General features: G+C 47.2%; 7 protein-coding genes across 7 annotated transcripts; 4 read left to right on the top strand and 3 right to left on the bottom strand.

Moving 5' to 3' along the window:
* Positions 1-452: 452 nt before the first annotated feature.
* Positions 453-2,319, bottom strand: N7500_000982 (flavin-containing monooxygenase; the record flags this gene model as incomplete). The annotated part of the gene is made up of 3 exons (XM_056672128.1): positions 453-877; positions 934-1,772; positions 1,826-2,319. The coding sequence occupies 3 exons, from the start codon at positions 2,317-2,319 to the stop codon at positions 453-455; spliced, it is 1,758 nt and encodes a 585-aa protein (XP_056537701.1).
* A 352-nt stretch (positions 2,320-2,671) lies between these two features.
* Positions 2,672-3,788, top strand: N7500_000981 (quinone oxidoreductase family protein; the record flags this gene model as incomplete). The annotated part of the gene is made up of 3 exons (XM_056672127.1): positions 2,672-3,322; positions 3,379-3,466; positions 3,535-3,788. The coding sequence occupies 3 exons, from the start codon at positions 2,672-2,674 to the stop codon at positions 3,786-3,788; spliced, it is 993 nt and encodes a 330-aa protein (XP_056537700.1).
* A 444-nt stretch (positions 3,789-4,232) lies between these two features.
* N7500_000980 (Carboxymuconolactone decarboxylase) lies at positions 4,233-4,696 on the bottom strand (the record flags this gene model as incomplete). The annotated part of the gene is made up of 2 exons (XM_056672126.1): positions 4,233-4,538; positions 4,601-4,696. The coding sequence occupies 2 exons, from the start codon at positions 4,694-4,696 to the stop codon at positions 4,233-4,235; spliced, it is 402 nt and encodes a 133-aa protein (XP_056537699.1).
* Positions 4,697-5,405: 709 nt separating this feature from the next.
* Positions 5,406-6,463, bottom strand: N7500_000979 (uncharacterized protein; the record flags this gene model as incomplete). Its single annotated transcript, XM_056672125.1, has 2 exons — positions 5,406-5,864; positions 5,924-6,463. 2 exons carry the CDS (start codon positions 6,461-6,463, stop codon positions 5,406-5,408), a joined length of 999 nt encoding a protein of 332 aa, XP_056537698.1.
* Positions 6,464-7,120: 657 nt separating this feature from the next.
* N7500_000978 (fungal specific transcription factor domain-containing protein) lies at positions 7,121-9,128 on the top strand (the record flags this gene model as incomplete). The annotated part of the gene is made up of 4 exons (XM_056672124.1): positions 7,121-7,150; positions 7,230-7,300; positions 7,351-8,113; positions 8,184-9,128. The coding sequence occupies 4 exons, from the start codon at positions 7,121-7,123 to the stop codon at positions 9,126-9,128; spliced, it is 1,809 nt and encodes a 602-aa protein (XP_056537697.1).
* Positions 9,129-10,982: 1,854 nt separating this feature from the next.
* On the top strand, positions 10,983-12,047 carry N7500_000977 (putative short chain dehydrogenase/oxidoreductase; the record flags this gene model as incomplete). Its single annotated transcript, XM_056672123.1, has 2 exons — positions 10,983-11,298; positions 11,368-12,047. 2 exons carry the CDS (start codon positions 10,983-10,985, stop codon positions 12,045-12,047), a joined length of 996 nt encoding a protein of 331 aa, XP_056537696.1.
* A 1,076-nt stretch (positions 12,048-13,123) lies between these two features.
* Positions 13,124-18,835, top strand: N7500_000976 (putative DEAD/DEAH box helicase; the record flags this gene model as incomplete). The annotated part of the gene is made up of 4 exons (XM_056672122.1): positions 13,124-13,149; positions 13,210-13,864; positions 13,917-15,685; positions 15,733-18,835. 4 exons carry the CDS (start codon positions 13,124-13,126, stop codon positions 18,833-18,835), a joined length of 5,553 nt encoding a protein of 1,850 aa, XP_056537695.1.
* Positions 18,836-19,213: the final 378 nt, after the last annotated feature.

The following is a 19,213-nucleotide window of genomic DNA, read 5'->3' as shown; positions in this document are numbered from 1 at the left end:
GTCCTTGAACAAAACTTTCAAACGGGCTCTGGATCCCCTAATGTTCAGTTGGATTTGTTGAGGTTTAACCCCAATTAATAAGAGATTACAGGGTTACAAGGTTGATGTGGGATGTGTATTGGATTGAAAGGCAGGTAGAAGGCCTTCTATTGTGTGTGATAGGCAGAGGGAAAAGACTAGAAGGACTAGAAGTTTATGCCCTTTATTCCAGCAAACATGCGCTGTAGAGATGGGAATCTCCATCAAATGGAGGGTCTACTTGACCATACTCCAACAGAGCCCAAATGGAGAGCTCAACAGAAAAAGGCGATGTCAGGATGACTACCAGGTTTGACAAGTGCCATAGGCAGAATGTCCTCTATACCAATTAAAATGCAGTAACAAACAAATTGAGGCTATAGCTGCATTTCAATATGAGTTGTTGATATTAAAAAAGGGAAAGTAAAAAAATACTAAAACAAACTATCTGGTTCGTCTAAATACCAAGTTGAGTTCATACCTGGACCTTCGAGCGTAGAGGTCCCATTTCCCAGATATTCAAAACGGTTTGCAGTCCAACGTGTATATTCGTAATCTTCACCGCGGAAGTTTTGTAGCATATGAAACCAGTGGATTCGACTTCCAGGATGAAGTGCCGTAACTGGACCATTTGTTTCACCATTCTTGAACCAGGAACGGCAGCTCCCCGCCCATGCTGTTCGAGGCATGAAAACGGCAATATGTTCATTCAAATCATCGACTGCATCTTGTTTTGGGCAAATTGACTTGATCCCCTCTTCTTGGCACTTGCGAATGAGCCGGACTATGTATTTGGCAACATGTTCAGTAATGGTCAATACGCTGCCGTGTCCGATTGGGGCATTGGGGCCGAGGAATGCTGGTAAATAATGAGACAATGATATTCATAGAGTAAGTATAATGTAGACTACTCACTGAAGTAATTAGGCATCCCGGGGATAGCACATGACATGTATGATGAGGGAATCTGTGAGGTCCAAATATTTTGCAAGTTCCCAGTTCTTCCAATAACTGGGAAGCGAGGACGAAATGACAAGTCGAAGCCTGTAGCACAAACGATGGCATCAACAAAAATTGTCTCGCCGGATTCTGTTGTGAATCCACTCTCAAAGACATTTGCAATGCCGTCAGTCACGAGGTGCATGTTACTCTCATGCAACGAGTCGAGATAGGCAACACTAGGTGTGATTCGCCTGCATCCAAATGGGAAGTCAGGTATCAACTTGTCCATGAGCTTTGTATCTCCTCTCAGCTTTTTGCTCATATAATCTCTCATTTTTTCCTTGACTATTCCTTGCAAAGGCGTGGAGGTAACAAGCTGTCCGAATACGTCAAAAATGCGAACAAGATGAGAGAAGTCACAAAGGGAACTCACATAGCTGAATTTGTTGTTCACGACTTCCTCCGTTGCCTTGATGAAGCGTTTGTAAAGTTCCTTGTCTTCCTCAAATCGAGAAATTTGAGCCGGTGTGAAGCGATCGCCGTCAAGTTCCAAGTTCGCAATCTCTTCACCGGCGGTACTCGCAGACATTCCTTCCAAGCCTGGGGGTGCTACCCAGATCGGCGATCTGAATACATGGACGAGGGTTGAAACATCTGGCTGCATAGCAGGAACGATTTGTACACCAGATGATCCGTTCCCGATTACTGCTACTCTTTTGCCCTTGTAATCCCAGCCCGCTGGCCAATTCGCACTGTGGACCAGATCGCCCTTGAAAGAATGGAGACCAGGGATCTCTGGCCATTTCCAGTGACTAATCTTTAATCAATCACCGTTCGACCGAGGTGTTGCATTTGAATTACTCACTTGAGAATACCTGAGCCATCAAGCAAGAAATGAGCCACATCATTTATGATAGTATCAGTTGCGAGGTCTCTCACAACCACATGCCATTGGCCTTCATCCTCATTCCACTCAGCGCTCTCGACCTGATGTTGCAACTTAATTGAGTCTTGCAGATGCTCACGGGCTACTAGACCCTTGAAATATTGGTGAATCTCTGATGAACCGGAATAGAAGCTGCTCCAGTGAGGGTTTGGAGCCCAAGAGAATTGGTAGTTGTGTAAAGGGATGTCGCATTTGCAACCGGGATACCTATTCTCGAACCATGTCCCCCCGATGTCGGGGTTCTTCTCGTAGACCACATTTTCCGAGTCGGGGATATTCTTCCGCAGAGTCCGAATCATGTTCAGGCCACTTGCACCAGCACCAATAGTGATAACTCGAACGTGATGAGTTGTGCCAAGAGGTTGCTCCAGCACCTTGTATGGCGCGTGGTCGTTCAAATTGGTCAGAGTCATTTTAACGAAGTTGGTTTGAATTAGATGCTGATAAAACAGGCTTTCCCTTCAAATTTCATCTACCTGGCATTTATATCTATATTGGTATTTTCATAGAATGCTATAAGTTTCCTCCCCCACACCTCGGTGGTTCTAGGGGCATTGGCTTCATCATCAGACTATCCTGCTCGGTCCCCGGATTTCGGCCCTCATGTGCCGAAGCGTTCGCCATCCACTTCGGCGCTCGGCAAATGTCAGACGACAACATGAAATTCTTTGACGGGGCACTTGATCAAGCTCTTCATCTGGTTCAGGAGGAACATATTTCAATTTAGCTGAAAAGTTCGAATCAAATATTGAGGCTAGTCTCACGATGTCTGCTATGATGAAAGCCAACCTCTTGGCCAAAATCGGAGGTCCCGAGGGTTTTAAAGTCTCCGATCAAGTTCCCTGTCCGGTTGCAAGCAAGGGATATGTTCTCGTGAAGAATATTGTCGCCAGTGTCAATTACGTGGATGTTTATTTCCGCCAGGGACACTATCCAAGTGCAAAGACATCGGATCTCATTCTGGGCCAGGAAGCAGCTGGTATCATCGAGGATTTACCCGAAGATGCGCCATCTGACCTCAAGATTGGTGACCGAGTGGTCTGGCTTTGGCAAGGTGGATACGCGCAATACACTGCCGTTCCATTCTCCCAGATTACCAAAATTCCAGCCAGTGTTTCGGATGAAGATGCTGCTGGTGTCTTCCTGACCGGAATCACGGCATTGGCCCTCACAACCGACGCGCACCCGGTCCAGAGCGGGGAGACGGTTTTGGTTCACGCTGCTGCAGGTGGACTCGGACTTCTTCTATGTCAACTCCTCCGCGACCGTGGAGCGACTGTTATTGGGACCGCGGGAGGGCCGGAAAAGTGCAAACTAGCCCTCAAATTTGGAGCAAGCCATGTAATCGACTACCGGAAAGACCACGAATGGGCAACTAAGGTTCATGAATCGACTGACGGAAAGGGTGTTGACGTGGTGGGTTGTCTTCATTCGAGCTTTTTAGGGACTGACTTGCTAACGAATATGATAAGGTGTATGACGGTGTCGGCAAAGACACGTGTGATGGCAGTTTTGCAGCTGTGAAGGCTTTTGGAAAGATCGTGTTTATTGGAAATGCCAGTAAGTCTTTTGCAGTTTGAATAGCTCGCCTCGTTTCGTGTTCTAAATTCTCATCTTTAACCCCCAAGGTGGCCCCATTTCTCGTATTCCCGTAGAGAAACTCGCAGTCAAGAATATCAGTGTCATGCGCCCTGCTCTCAAAAACTATATCACTGCTGGCGACCGAATGGCACGCTACGGCAAGGAAGCTCTTGACAGGGTTGCGTCTGGGCAATGGGTTGTCCAAAAGCATGATCGACTCTACTCCCTCGAGGATGTTGAGCAGGCTCACCGAGATCTGGAAAATCGGGTTACAGTTGGGAAATTATTGATTAAAATCTGAACACTGTAATTATCAATGGCTGTTATTCAATTATCATATTATTCGAATGGACTAAGCATTCAGGAAAGCTCGGAGAACTCCTCCTTGGCATTTCAAAGTAATTCGGCAGCCCGTGTGCTTTCAATTTTTGTCTTTGAAGATCTTTACACAAGTGGTATACAGAAGTTGTGCAGTATGTAGACACGCTGTTAAAATTCCAAATAAACCCCTTCTCAAGCTGCCCTCCTTATGTAACTAATAGAAAGCGAATAAGTACACAGAGAACAGAATTTCAACAAAAGTTCATCAACATAACATCCGGATGAATGTGCAATTAAGTAAGAAACCCCAAATGTTGCATAGTGGTATGTCATTGATGCGAATTGATATCTCTGAATCTAATAGGAATTTACATCTGCACATGTGCTTGAATACATATCGATATTTGCCCCTAGTAGACTGAATCTATCCCTTCGACTTGTTCTTAATAGTGTTGACAGTATCGCTCGCGATAGCAAGCGCATCCCGGCCGGCGGGAACACCGCAGTAAATCATTGCATGTCTGCAAGCTTCGCAGATTTCTTCCTCCGTGAGTCCATTGTGAAGCGCAGCGGCGACATGAATACGTAGCTCGGGTCCTCGATTGAGAGCCGTAAGCATGGCAAGGTTCATGAGGGAGCGCTCGCGGAACTTGAGGCCTGGGCGCGCGTAGCTGGAGAAACAAACTTCCGCAATATACTCTTGGCTTGTCTTGGTGAAGATGTCGTCTTTCTGAAGAAGATATTGAAGTTAGTGGCATCGTCTTTGGATACCCCACCTGGAGTGAGACGTACGGCATGTTTTCGCAGCTCTGTCAATAGCTCCTCCCCAAGGAATTCTTTGGTCATCTGAGCACCAAGAAGTACCTTTTCGGATAGCCCTTCAGACATGGTTACTGCAAAACTAAGTTGTGATTTGGTGACTATTTGCTGTTTTCCTTCAAATCTCCAAGAATGTCGAAGACGGAAGATTTATGGTGAATGAAAACCCACGCTGGGTTGCCTTTTTATCTCTATACCGCGGTACCGACAAGATTTCCCGCTATTATGCGTGGTGAACTTCAACCGAGACTCTCGGCAACAGATTTTTTATATATGACCGTAGTTAAAGGTCAAAGTAGTATATGAATGCTCGGTGACGGCGCTCGGTATACTCGGCACTTTCCTGGGCGACATGTCCAAACATACCTCGGACGAGCACAAACGTAAAGAGTAGAGCCTTTCTAAAACGAGTAGTGTCAAAGTTAAATACCTGAATGCGGGGGTATACGGGGCAACTTGTTTCGGCTATCTCCAAGCCCTTCTCTCCAGGCATATCTAGTCTGTCTTGTTGCTGTTAACACTCCACGTCCGGCCCACATGCGAATACAATATTTGTTGACGTTATACCGACTTTGGGAATCGTTTATATACTTCGTAGGTTGATTGTAAATTCCAGGCTCTTATAATGAGTTGAAATGATTGAGTGAATCCATAATTACAAGGTCCAGATTTATGAAACAGATGAATTTGAAATCTGCTAAAATAGAAATTTTCACAATAATATACCAATAGAACATGATTGATTGAATTGTAGCGGAGTCTAGCTTATCCAAGTGCTTCAACGAAAGCTGGACCAGTCCATGGTCTTCATACCCTCTTCAGTTGGCACAAGAGCAGCCTGAAGATCGTCAGATAGCAGATCCTTCCCCTCAACTAGTTTGAACCCTGCGACATTGCTTGGGTTGATTCCAGCATCTTTCATGAACCGGAAGAATCGCCATTGGCTGGCCTGTTCTTCTCCCATCTCACCCCACAGAGCAATATACTGCTCCATGGAAATTTGGATGACGGCAGTGGAATTGGGTTCGGGACTCACTCCACTCGACCGACCCCAGGCAGCCAAGAAGGTGTCCATCGTAAGATCCTCGACATTACACCTGACATATGTACCTGACGGGGGTGGGTTCTCAATAACACCCCGCACAAAGATGCCACTGTTCACGCGGTGGTTGCCGATCGATGGATATGGTGTATCGGGATGCACTGGATAAAACTGCACCCATTTTTTGGCTGATGGCTTAATGCGTAATGATCGGTTAGGGTCTGAAAGTCGAGAGGCAAGGGCAGGTTACTCACAATATAGATCGGCCGGAAAATTTCATAATGGGTCACATTTGCGGCAAAAATGGTGAAAATGATGAAGGTAGTCTTCTCGTAGAGCTCAGCTAGGTTCTCTTTGATAAAAACGTCCACGTTGGCCTTTCCCTGGAAGTGCGGCACTATGGCCTGGCCATTGGTGATACGATCGGTATTAGGCAAGGTGCTCCAGATGTATCGTTCCAGCGTTGGAATTTTCGCGGCAGCTCGGGCCAAATTGCTTCCTTGCTGTAGCTCACGCGCCATTGACTCCTCGGGTCCAAGTTGGAAGAAGTAATCATAGTAGTCGGTGAACGCAAAGATAGCAGTAGCGCCCTGGAACGCTTTCTCTAGACTGGCTTGATCATCGACGTTGGCTTCTATGACCTCAACCCCCTTTGCAGCGAGAGACTGTGCTTTTTGACTCGCGGCATTACGAGTAAGACCACGCACACGCCAGTCTGGAAGCTTAATAAAGCTATCGACGATAGCAGTGCCTTGACCTCCAGTGGCACCGAGGACGACAATCAACTTGGACATGATGGATGAGTTGAGATTGAAAGGTGAAATATGAAATATAGATGGGGAGTATGCATTCTCGCATTGACTGCCTCTATACATTCTTATATGGCATCTTCCAGACAGACGTCAGGTCTATAAGACAGATTTGCCGATTTACCGAGCATCAACGCCGACAGCCGAACCCCCAAAAAGACCAATGGCCGCCACCACATGCAGCCATCAATTTGAACGTTGATAGAAGCCCCGCGTTCTTTTCACAAAGATCAACCCAGGGTGACATCCCACAGTGAAATCTACCATGATTCATATGGTCATCGCCTGCAGGCGTAAGACCCAGAAGCCTACTGTCGCGGACATGTGGAAACTTAGTCCTCATTTCTCATTGCTCAATTTTTTCAATTCAAATAGCTTGCTCATTCTTGATATTTAGTACAGTTGTTATTATAGAAATACTAAGGATGATGGCTATAGGTTCCATTTTAGCCATTGTACAGTGATCAAGCACTTGAGGCGGTGGCCTGGTTGGGTCCGAGTAGTGAGGGCCAGTCGCACCCGTAAATGAGGGGAAAGCAGGATGCTCTCGGCATCACAAAATCTTAGCTGCCACTTTCACAAAGTACCTGAGCTATGAAGGACGTGCCAAATTCCCAGATTGAAACTCAATCATCTAATAAAATGGCCCGAATTCGAGATCGAGCACATACTGTTTGTGTTCATTGTCATACTCGAAAGGTAACTCCTTGGCCGATCTTTAGCGCGCGCTCGGTAATAACCATTCATTTAGGTAAAATGTGACTTGGAAGACAGCCGCGATAACACTTGCAGTAACTGTCGTCGGTTTAACCACTCGTGCATGTACGTTTCTGGCTTTCCTTGTTCTCAACCTCGATACTAACGAGCTCAAGACGACGCACTGGTGCGCGCAAACGCACACGAGCGGCAAGCCCAAGACGCTTCTCACAAACCAGCTTGTCCCCGCAAAATATCAATGCGACACCTGGGGACGCAAGAGCAGAGCCTGCGCTGGATTTTTCATCTAGACTCTCAGATCTGGGCCCACTTCCATCTCCTGAGTCTGCGCGCGACGACGCACAGCCCAAGCAACAGACAGGATTCATCGCTGCACACTCGGTCCTGGCCTTCCATGAACCCACACAGCCGACAGTCTCCGAAGGCTCAATATCACAGTCGTTGCGGGTCAGACATGCCATTCTTTCCGCAACAGAGGCAGAAATTCTTCCTGGACCTGCTCTTCGCAGAGCATTAACAGATGCATTTTTTGAACAGGTTTTTCATAATTACGCTATCATATCGCGAGAGGATGTCTCATCCCCTCATTCATCTATTCTCTTACAGCAAGCAGTGTGCCTAAGTGGGAGCCTTACTCGACATGGTCCCGAATCTATGCACCTAGCTCACACGCTCTATGAGAAGGTCAAGACCCTGCTATACTTGGACTACGAAACCGATAATCTTACAACTTTGAAGGCGTTGTGTTTTTTATCATGCTGGAGTGTGAAACCTCCTGATAAGATTAGTTTGGATGGGCCATGGTACTGGACGGGGGTAGCAATTCGGCTTGCCCTTCAAATGGGACTTCATCGAGAATCCACATACCTGGACAACCCAGGTGCGCCCTGTCTTCGAAGAATATTCTGGCATCTTCATGTTAGTCGGGCTATCAATCTCTTTCTTAGAAAATCCGAACCTGGTCTCTAACCCGAATCTTCTTTTCCAGACTGCTGATAAATTACAAATGGCATGCTGGGGTCGTCCTCCCTCTTTTGGTTCCAAATATTACGACGTGAAACCTTTAACAATCAACGACTTTGACGTTCAAAATATTCAATCGAAGGCATTCCTTCAAACCTCAAAGCTGTGCGCGATAATTGGGCAAATTGCAGACCTTCAACTCGAAAGACGGCCTGTTTCTCAGGACGAAGTGCTCAGATTCACACAAAGATTATGGCGCTGGCTTCAAGATCTGCCAGATGACCTTCATCTGTACGATTTCAGCGCAATCAAAAGACCTTTTTGCTTCGCTATCTCGGAGCTATTTATCAAATACTTCGGTGCTATAGTCATGCTCCAGCTCCTGCAAGGAGAAGTGAATCAGCAGAGGGTAACATCCGTGCGATCGCTGGTCGCCGCTTCCTGTATGGCTCGACTCTACGAAGAAATAAACATCAGGGAAAGATCAAAATCTCTTCTCCCAATACACGGCTTCTTTTGCATGCTGGCATCTATTCCACAGATCTACTACCGGCCACGATGCGCGGAGAAAGAGCGAGTGCGGCAAGAAGAAATTGGAATACTCTGCTCCATTATGGAAAACATACGAGGCAAATATGGAGGATCGGAGATGGTTCTTCACAAGATCCGAGGGATAGAGAGTCAAGTGCATTCCTCGATGGAGCAAATGGAAACGGATACCAATGGCGTGTCGGATAGCTTCATAACTCAGCATGGAAGCGAGGCCTTGGAGAATCTTTTCCCATTTCCCCCTGAGATTTGCAGTCAAATGGACCTCATCCAACGAAGTGTGTATTCAGAAGCCGGGTCTTCTATGCAAAACTTCTTGCCAATGGAGAATGAATGGGCGAATTGGCTGGTGACGGAGGGCCATGGATTCGTGGATTTACTGGGGTTGTTGCAAAATGTTCCAGATACTACTATACCATGATTGAAACATGTGATCTTCCCATTCTAATCCCTTTTTCTAGGGCCACTATATCGAGATACCTGCATACCGAATTTCTCTGCCACATCTTGGCGTTCTCTTTCTTCGCACTGAGTCTGAGCTGAGCCTAGGGGTGGGCTAATACTGGTAAATTGGCCGCAATTTATTGCGCCTTAACAAAGCTTGTAGACTTCGGCATAACCCACACTAGCCCCGACCCAACTTAACCTTACCTACCTTACCTAACCTAAGATAGGTCTTACCTAGGTAGGTCTATTGCTTCGACCTCACGATAGGTTTTGGGTTATGAGCTATAACCTAAAATCTATTTTGGTTTAGAGTAGGTTGTGCCGAAGTTTAGGTGTGACTGCCTGGGCTTCTTCCTTGTCTGCAAAAATTATTTTGTAAGGGACTGGGAACCTCAATCTAGTACACACGCGTTCGAGATCACCTTCGATCCTTTGATAGCCGATGCCTACCCCATATTGGGATTGGTATTTCGAGCACGTGCACAATTTAGGGCTTGCAGAATGAGTCTATAAAGGTAACCTCGACAGCGATTTCGAGTTCAGTAAGCCGGAAAAAAAAAATTACAGATGGGCTAGACTCGGCATGCATATTGTGTATGCATATATTGCACTCCGTATTGGCTTTTAGTTCCCGGCGATAGAGAAAGCTTTATGTAAGAAGCGTTAAATTCCTTTCCGATTATCACCGCAAGTGCAAATTAAAGACCCAAAGATCCCATTGAAAGTGAAATACGGAGTATTTTACAGAGCTATTGCAAAACTACCCCTTGGGCATGGGAGTCGGTGTGAGATGTGAAAAAGGATTACCCAATTGGGAAATGCCGAGCATGAAGGTATGAGATTTTATTAAGCTCATGTGGTCCATTCCTCCCATCCTAAAAATAAAATAAAATCAAAATTGGAGCTCGGGACTGGACAACCTGCGTGCCCATGGGGCTCGGGTGGATTTAAGGTGGAACTCGGAGGGTCTATCCCAAGGGCTCCGGGACGCCGAGAAAGGGGCATGATCGTGACTTGTCACTGCTTACGGTTTTTTTTTTTCTTCTGATTTTGAGCCTCCCAACATCTCGAAATATCCATGGCAAACAGAATATTCCGGAAAGTCAAAGGGGGAAGAAACGAAATGTATTGCGTTCCTAGCCGTTAATGCCGAGTGTCTCATTGGGGGAGGCCGGCATTCCGCATCTGCACGGGAGCTTCAGCTTCGCGGGATCTTCTGATATTCCCCTAATTATCCAACCCTCTCGACCCGGAACAAGATCGGGGATCGGCGTGGAAAAAAAGAAACAGATTCTAAGCCAATCATGATCACAAACAATCGATTGTGATGGACAACCGTGCATACTCCCGCCGGGTGGGCCATTCCATCGAAGCTCCCATCGAAGTTACCGTCTTCGGCCCAAGGGTCACGATATTCCTTCTGGGTGGCGGTGCGACCCCCTTTCCTCGACCTCCCCATCTCTATGGCTAATCAGAGCTTCCGTGGCTAGCGTAGGCCGTACTGTGTATGTTCTCGGTCAATCGGAGTACCTGGGTCCATCTCAGCAATGGTGAAAACAGTTATCCACCTAGTCACGCGCAACTAGAATTGATTTTTCACTGTCAATATTTATGCAGGATCTTATCCTTCTCGGTAGGCTCCCTAAGGAAGTGCCGTTCTAACTCTCTGGACATATAAACCTATCACCCTGATGCCATGGATGGAATATCGTGAAATCTTTGGTTGCATCAGTCCCTCGAATTTTCTCGCTTCACAGTTATTGAGGCTAATAGTTAATACTCTCCCCTCTTCCTCCCACCTCTTATATACCCAATCTGTCCCTGAGTCATGTCTGTTATTCCCCGAGTACTGGCTCCCGCTCGAACACGGCTAGCAAGAGTTACTGTCATTACTCCCCGTTCTCTCTTTTCGTCATCGTCGCGCCTGTACTCGAACATCAATAGCTCGCTGAGCCCTCATGATATTCACAGTGTGACTCACGGCCCAGACCACATCCAATCAAAGCTGCCGGCAAAAGAACTTTTGCGCAACCACCACCGTTTCAGCGAGTTTGATCTTGAGGGCCGAGTATATGCCATTACCGGCGGTGGACGGGGACTGGGACTATCAATGGCGGAAGCACTGATCGAGGCTGGGGCCAAAGGTACTTGCACTCTCACTTTCCCCTCCGGTGCCAAGATGAACGAATGCTAACGCAATATCAAATACTTAGTGTACTGTTTGGACCGCCTCGAGTCCCCACACCCAGACTTCCTCGTCGCTCAAGATAGGGCCAAAGGCGACTACGGCAGCAGTTTGGAGTATATCCGCATTGACGTACGCGACAGCGCTGAAGTCAACGATGCATTTGCAGCCATTGCAGCGAAGGGAGAGCGACTGGACGGTCTGATCGCCGCAGCGGGAATCAACCATCTCCAAAGTGCACTGGAGCACTCCCAGCAGGCTTTGGACGACGTGATGTCGATTAATTATAATGGAGTATTCAACTCAGCCACCGCTGCGGCCCGCCAGATGTTCAAATATCAACAGAAGGGCTCGATCCTATTAGTAGCGAGCATGAGCGGCCTCATTGCCAACAAAGGCATGACCTCACCTGTGTACAACTCCTCCAAGGCGGCGGTCATTCAGCTCGCTCGCTCTCTCGCTATGGAATGGGGTCGTCACGGCATTCGTGTCAACAGCCTGTGCCCCGGACACATCATCACCCCGATGGTGGACGAGGTGTTCAAGCAAAACCCCGCTGCCAGGGCTACTTGGGAGGCAGAAAATATGCTTGGTCGCTTGGCAATGCCCGAGGAGTTTCGTGGTACGGCTCTTTTCTGTCTTTCCGATGCGAGCAGCTTCATGACTGGAAGTACTCTTCTTATTGATGGAGGACACACTGCTTGGTAAGCGGTATTCTCACTCGGCAGGAGATTTTCCCAAAAGTCAATTTCAAAGGAAAGGCATGCATATAGCTGGTGAGAATCTTCGAAAAATAATACTGGCGTTGAGGAATTTGGTACAGTAAGCATGTCCACCAGCGTGCTCATGAGGCCTTAGGTCGCATGACTTGCAATATAAACAGGCGTTCAAGGGGGAATCCTCAAAAGCAGCTGTTTTGTGCACCTATATATATATATTTTTCGTGAGGCAGGGTTTTTATCCCTTTGTTTCTCCGTCTCCTGACCCGTAGGCCAAAAGTTTTATACTTTGTTCGGCGGAAAGCATACTGTGTTGGAGCAGAGAGCGTTTTGTGCTTCGATTCTCACTCTGTTTAATTACGCCATCGTCCTGGACGTGTGCCTGCTGCTCTGAGATTAATACTTTATGGATTTAATTTACATCTATAGGTCTGATTGTCTCGTCAGAAGGTCATCATGAAAAGTATGCATTATCATGTAATTATTTTGAAGGCGGAAGTAAAATGAGGTTAAAGCCAATAGTGTGGGGGCAAAAGACACCCAAAAATACAAGAATCTCTGCCAAGCTCATTACACAGCATAATGTATTTCGCAACCGGATCTCTACTCCGTTTTGATCTATGTAGTAAATGCCCGTATATCGTATACTGGAGAAGGCGGTCATCAACTTTTCTGCCCGAAATCCTTTCACTTTGGTGACCCAAGAAGATTCAACTATTCTAGCGACTGTCTTTACGCCTTATAGAAGCAAATGAACCAGAATTCCCTTTGAATAACGGTAAGCTATTGTATTCCCGAGCCATCAAATGACAATAGGTGCAATATAAGAATGTATCCTGTTTGATGCCCCTCCTTTGGACTGCATTTCACGATATTTTTCCTTCCCGAGCTTTTATTTTATCCGCTCCTCTCTGTGCTCTCTTTCCCTTGCTATCCTGAGCTAGCCTTACCGGCTCATTTTCGAGCCTCGGAATGTCAATACACCAACCATGAGACTAACAGTCTACATCTAGCCATCTAGGCTAAATTATCGAGCTATCGAGCTATCGAAATATCGAGAACATAATGGATCGCCATGTTGTGTTAGACTGGTGAGCATTGGCTTTCTAGCTGTTAGAGCCAGCCCGTTTATACTCATTTTTGAAATAAAGGTACAATAACCTAGACTCTCGAGTCGTCGACCTCGTCGGTGACTTTGTTGGTGACGAGCTTTTCATAATCGAAGGAGACTCGCTTCTACTCCAATGCTTTTCCAACGAAAAACTTGACTTCAACCCGGGCTTCCAGGTCTTGCATGCGACGTACCTTGCCGAGAAGTTATTACAAAAGCTTCAACAGCGCAAGTGTTTCTTTGAGGTCGTCTTTTTTGCCGAGAATGCCACATTGTGTATTCCCGAAGGAGTCCACAGAGACCTTCATGCGAGGTACCTTCTCGCCAGAGAGGCAATCATACAGCATCTTGTCTCTGTCCGCGTCAAACCGTCACAATTTTTCCAAGCTTTGAGGTTTGACAGCTTCCAGTCCGATGAGTTCAAAGCTCATTTGATAAGTTCGGGGGCATATTTGTTCATGTGTCATGACGGCGCGTTTTCCGATCACAAGGATGATACTGCCAGTGATATCGACAGCGCCGATTCAGAAAGTGATTCTGATAGCAGCGACTTTGAAGATGGCGACAACAAAGGCCCTCTTGTCAATAAGCGTGGTGAGATCTCAAGATTCAAGCTTCGCACAATGATATACTGGTTTATTGTCCACGGTTACAACCTCGCTCTCCTCAATACTCTCGAGTTCCGTGACACAAAGGTACTTCCTTCCGCCCCCAAAAGACTGCGCTTGACACTCATCCTATACACAGGTCATGGCAATGGTGATTGAAAGCTCCATTAAAACAAATCCCTTGCCGATTCATCCTGAAACAGACGATTCAAATAAGCCCAGTCAAGAAACAACTGATTTCAATTATTTGTGGAAGTCCCTCTCTCAATTAAAAATCGAAGACAGCCAGGAGGATGCGCTTGAATATGATCCTGTCAACAACGAATTGTCAAGCCAAGCTCAAACAATTCTTGAACAGGCACTTCTTGAGCAGCCTGGGCTGTCCCAGCGCGAATGTCTTGTGGTTGTTACCCTCGGCTCCATGCTTTTGGGCGGGGTGGCGGACAATCTCGATAACAAGGTTGGAGCACAGTCTATGCTTTTGCACATTGTACTTTTGCAAAACATCGAGCTGTCGGATCGATCAATCCAAACCACGGCACCTAGAACCTCAAAATTCTTCAACGAATTCGTGAAATCGGCGAAGGTTTTGCTCAGCTCGGAGCATTGGGATAAAGCAATGAGCGATCATAACCTACCTTGCGATCTTGCTGACCTCCTAGATGGAACTTTGTTCTTCGAAGTTCAGCAAATGGTCGAGAAAATGGGCATCCAAAAGTTAATATCCTCGGTCACACAACCCTCATTCAACACTCTTGCGTGTCTTTTGGGCCGCATTTGCGGCACAACACTGCAATGCGAAGTGGCTGTGGCAGGAGCTGGCTCTGAGGATGCTATCAACGGAAGTATCTCCAACCCCCATGGCATTGAAAAGGTGCTCCCGTTTAGCAATGCAGTATTCGATAAGATCCTGAAGCCTGTTCACCTGGCAGTCGATAAATCTAGCGATAGCCAAATTTCCCAGGAGAACGAAGATACCCATTGGCATAGCTCCAAGCCCCTTGATCAAAAGAAAGTCATTTTAACACCGCAGGAGGTTGAGCGGAACCACAAGCGGAACCAGCGTTTTATGGCCGAGATGAGAGATTATGCTGCAAGTCTCTCAGGATCACAGCCAGAGCCGATCGTTGTTGAATCTGGCAGTAGCTCACGCCAGAAGTCTCATCAAACTCCTTCGGCAACCAGAGACGTCGGATCTCACTCGACTTCGAAATCAGACAAGAAATCTCACTCCAAGTCTGGCAAACCATCCACCAAAGAGAAGGCCGCAGCATTCGTTCACCAAAAAGCAATGGAAGTAACCCAAAAACAGAGACAGAAGTGGAAGAACATGTATAATGACGAATTCGCTCTCATTGATGATCTTGTAACTCGTTTTACAAAGCTCAACGGGTACTTGACTAGTCTTCCCAAAGACAGTCGACAGGTTCTGGAACCAGAAGTTTTGACCTGCATGATCGATACGTTACTGCGGCTTCTTTTTGTTGAACGCACAAATGTGCAAAGTAAAAAGCACATGTTGGTCGTGACACGCATCTGGGAAATTGTCACTTGTCTCACGAAAATCAAGCAAGGCATCTCATCCGATATGGTCGCATATGTCTCGACAGTCTGTCAAGTACTAGGTTTGCCACCTGCCCAGCTTTGTGCCGATAGTGAACAGAAACTATCTTTCCCGCCGTTCAAGATTCCTAAAGCAGCACCGAGCATGAGTATCGAGATGAGCCCGGTTGAATTCCAGCTTCAACACGGTGGGCCTTTCATGGAGCGCAGCATAGACTCAATGCCCGACCCCCGGACGCCTGATTTTGCGCCCGATCGCTGGCAGCGTGAAGTGCTGGACCAAATCGATGCAAAGAAGAGCGCATTCATCGTGGCCCCAACGAGTGCAGGAAAAACATTCATCTCGTAAGTAGCAATATGTACTTTTTCAGAACCATGCTAACATGTCTCAGTTTCTATGCGATGAGACAGATTTTGAAAGAAGACAACGATGGAATTCTGGTTTATGTTGCCCCCACAAAGGCTCTTGTCAATCAGATTGCAGCCGAGGTGCAAGCACGATTTTCCAAATCATTCCCAGCCAAGACCAGTGGAAAGTCCGTTTGGGCTATCCACACAAGAGATTACCGCATCAACAACCCCCAGGGATGCCAAATTCTCATCACGGTTCCCCAGATTCTTCAGACCATGCTGCTTAATCCCTCCAACGCCAATGCATGGACTCCCCGTTTGAGGCGCATCATCTTTGATGAGATCCATTGTATCGGCCAGGCTGAGGATGGTGTCGTTTGGGAACAGCTGCTTCTCATGGCCCCATGCCCAATTATCGCTCTCTCGGCTACCGTCGGAAATCCTCAAGAATTCTACAACTGGCTGGATCTTGCCCAGAAAACCAATGGGTTTGACCTTAAGATGATCCAACATCAGCATCGTTATTCTGATTTGCGAAAGTACGTGTATGAGCCTTCCGGTGACTTTTCGTTCAAGGGGTTCTCCAATACTCCTAGCTTGGCCCGGTTGGGCCTAGAGGGAGCAGGTGATATGACTTTTGTGCATCCTGTCACCAGCCTGCTGGACCGCTCCAGATCGATCCCAGATGATCTTGACTTCGAGCCACGTGACTGTTTCACTTTGTGGAAAGCAATGAATGATCTCCAAACAAAGCAGTTCCCCGTTGATCCATCTTTGGCCCCGTCCATCTTTTTCTCGAATAATGTCATCCAAAAAGTGCACATCATAGAATGGCAAAGGGAACTCAAACAGGTGTTAGGAAAGTGGATGAAAGACCAGGAATCTCCATTTGAAGCACTTTTGCTCAAACTTGACCACCCAGCAGGGTTCGCAATCGAAAAGGAAGAGAATTTGTCGAAAGAAATCTCTCGCATGAATGGTCTTTCTGATACACTGAATGACAACCTGCTCGATACGACCCTCCCTTTGATCTCCTCGCTACACGCTCAGAATGCTCTTCCCGCCCTGTTCTTCAATTACGACCGCGGCAAGTGTGAAGATATATGCCAAGAGCTGTTGGCACAGTTACAAAGGGCTGAGACAAAGTGGAAAGAAGAGAGCCCGGTTTGGAAATCCAAGATTGCGAAATGGGAAGCATGGAAGACATCCAAAAATTCAGCAAAGAAGAAGCTTGAAAGGGCTACCAAGAAGAAGCCAAGTGGAAACGCCGACGAAGAGCCAACTTCCAAGGCAGAGCAAGCCAAAGAATCAGCATCTACTGATTTCGGCTGGCTTGATCTCTTTGATCCAAAGAGGCCTGTGGATGGATTCCATTTGGCTGACTTTAAGAAGGTCACCGCTTCCGAGTTTTATGTATATGCTAAACAGCTGCAGTGGCGCTCGGTGCCTCAATGGTTGATTGATGGTTTAGAGCGAGGAATCGGTGTCCACCACGCTGGTATGAATCGCAAGTACCGCCAAGTTTGTGAGATCCTCTTTAGGAAAGGCTTTTTGCGTGTCGTGATTGCCACTGGTACTCTGGCCTTGGGTATCAACATGCCATGTAAGACGGTCGTCTTCTCGGGTGATTCCATTTTCTTGACGGCTCTGAATTTCAGGCAAGCCGCCGGAAGAGCAGGACGTCGTGGATTTGACGTGCTTGGAAATGTCGTTTTCCAGCACGTTCCACCATCCAAGGTGCAACGACTGATGAGCTCAAGACTGCCAAGTCTCAATGGACATTTCCCCATAACGACGAGTCTGGTCCTGCGGCTGTTCATCCTGCTACAGGGCTCAAAGCAAGCTCCATCTGCCGTCAAGTCGATCAACTCGATACTCTCAAGTCCTCGGATTCATCTCGGTGGCCCCGAGATGAAGCAGACCGTGCTCCACCACCTCCGATTCTCAATCGAATACCTCCGACGGAACAACCTTCTAAGCGGTACAGGCATGGCTACGAATTTTGCGGGCTGTATCTCTCATCTGTACTACACAGAGAATTCTAGCTTTGCTTTCCATGCTCTACTGAATTCGGGATACCTCCAGGATCTCTGTCAAGACATAGAGACAAAGCCCAAGAAGACAGTTCAGTCCCTTATGCTGGTCATGGCTCACCTTTTCGGGCGTATCCCCCTGCGAGCTTCCACCTTGGAATCGTTCCAGAGCGCAGAAAAGAAGCCGTCCTCGGCTGTGGCTCTTCCACCTTTACCGCGAAAAGCAGCATCCGCCCTACGTGCTCACAATAGACAGGTTCGGGACATCTACACTGGCTATGTCTCCACATTCATCAAGCAGCATATCAATGAACCTGACCGTTCGCTACCATTCAGTGGAACCCAGTGCGGTGGAGAAAGTTCATCTAAGAAACTCGGTTTCTCAGAGTTTGAGCACATTTCCCCATCAATCGTATCCCCATTCTACGCCCTTTCAGGAAATGGAGACGAATGCAGTACTGTCTTCGAACTCAGTCAGATGGTTCGCAGTGGCGTCTGGATTGAAGATTCCGTCATTCCATATGTGCCAATTGACACCAACGAGAACGCGGGTCCTCTCAATGCGTACCTGTACGACTTCTTCAAACACGGAAGTGTTTCTCAGTTGGAGACCGCAAATGGCATTCGCCGCGGAGACATCTGGTTTGTGCTGAACGACTTCTCGTTGACTTTGGCAACCATCAAGGCCAGCATCGAAGGGTTCCTCAAGCCTGGAGGCAACATCGGTGCAGACATGCTGGATGTTGCTGGCGGAGGTGACGATTACGAGAATCTCGTGGATGATAAGGCCGTTGATCAGATCGAGGCTGAAAATGCTGGAAAATTGCCTGTGAAACCAGAACTCGCCAAGGCGGCGGCTGCCCCCGTCCCCGCCGCTCGCCCGCGAGCGAAGAAGGTTGTGATAGATAGCTGGGAGGATGAGATGGATGACGACGATCTGGATGAAAGCGTGGGTGAAGCCACCGACGCTCCCAAAGACACGACCAACGGTCTCAAGCCTACGCAAGACAAGCCAGTGGACAAGTCTCACAGATCTATGTTCTTGGTTGCCAAGGCCTTCAAAGAACTGCACATCGAGTTTGATAGCAAGTTCAAGGCTATGTGGGCTTAAGAACATATTGTGAAAGATGAGATACTACGATTAGATACTAAATTAAGAAATATCTGAAGTGAGAGTTTTCTGAAGTAAAAGATATCTGAAAAGTACCGAAATCAGATGGTGTATCATGTTCTTGCGCCACTAATTAATATATAAAGAAAGACTCTCCAACTTCTCATCATATCCCTACCCTACCACACTGGCTCCTATCTATCCTTACAACATCGATTTCCCAAAACGGCTTGAGCAACACGATGATGTCCTCATCTTGAGATGTGACTGCCTTTCATCTGGCTCATGATTCTTCGTATGAAGCCACCTCAAGGGCAAGGCTTAGAAATGGGGCGAGACTGAAGGGTAATCTGGAAACCCCAACATCCCCGCCGGTTC

The sequence above is a fragment of the Penicillium coprophilum genome (genome assembly GCF_028826855.1).
Source record: "Penicillium coprophilum strain IBT 35676 chromosome Unknown utg000001l_segment0_segment0, whole genome shotgun sequence".
NCBI classification, from domain to species: Eukaryota; Fungi; Ascomycota; class Eurotiomycetes; order Eurotiales; family Aspergillaceae; genus Penicillium; species Penicillium coprophilum.
The sequence above is the reverse complement of the archived record's forward strand: the minus strand, read 5'-3'. Positions and strand labels throughout refer to the sequence as shown.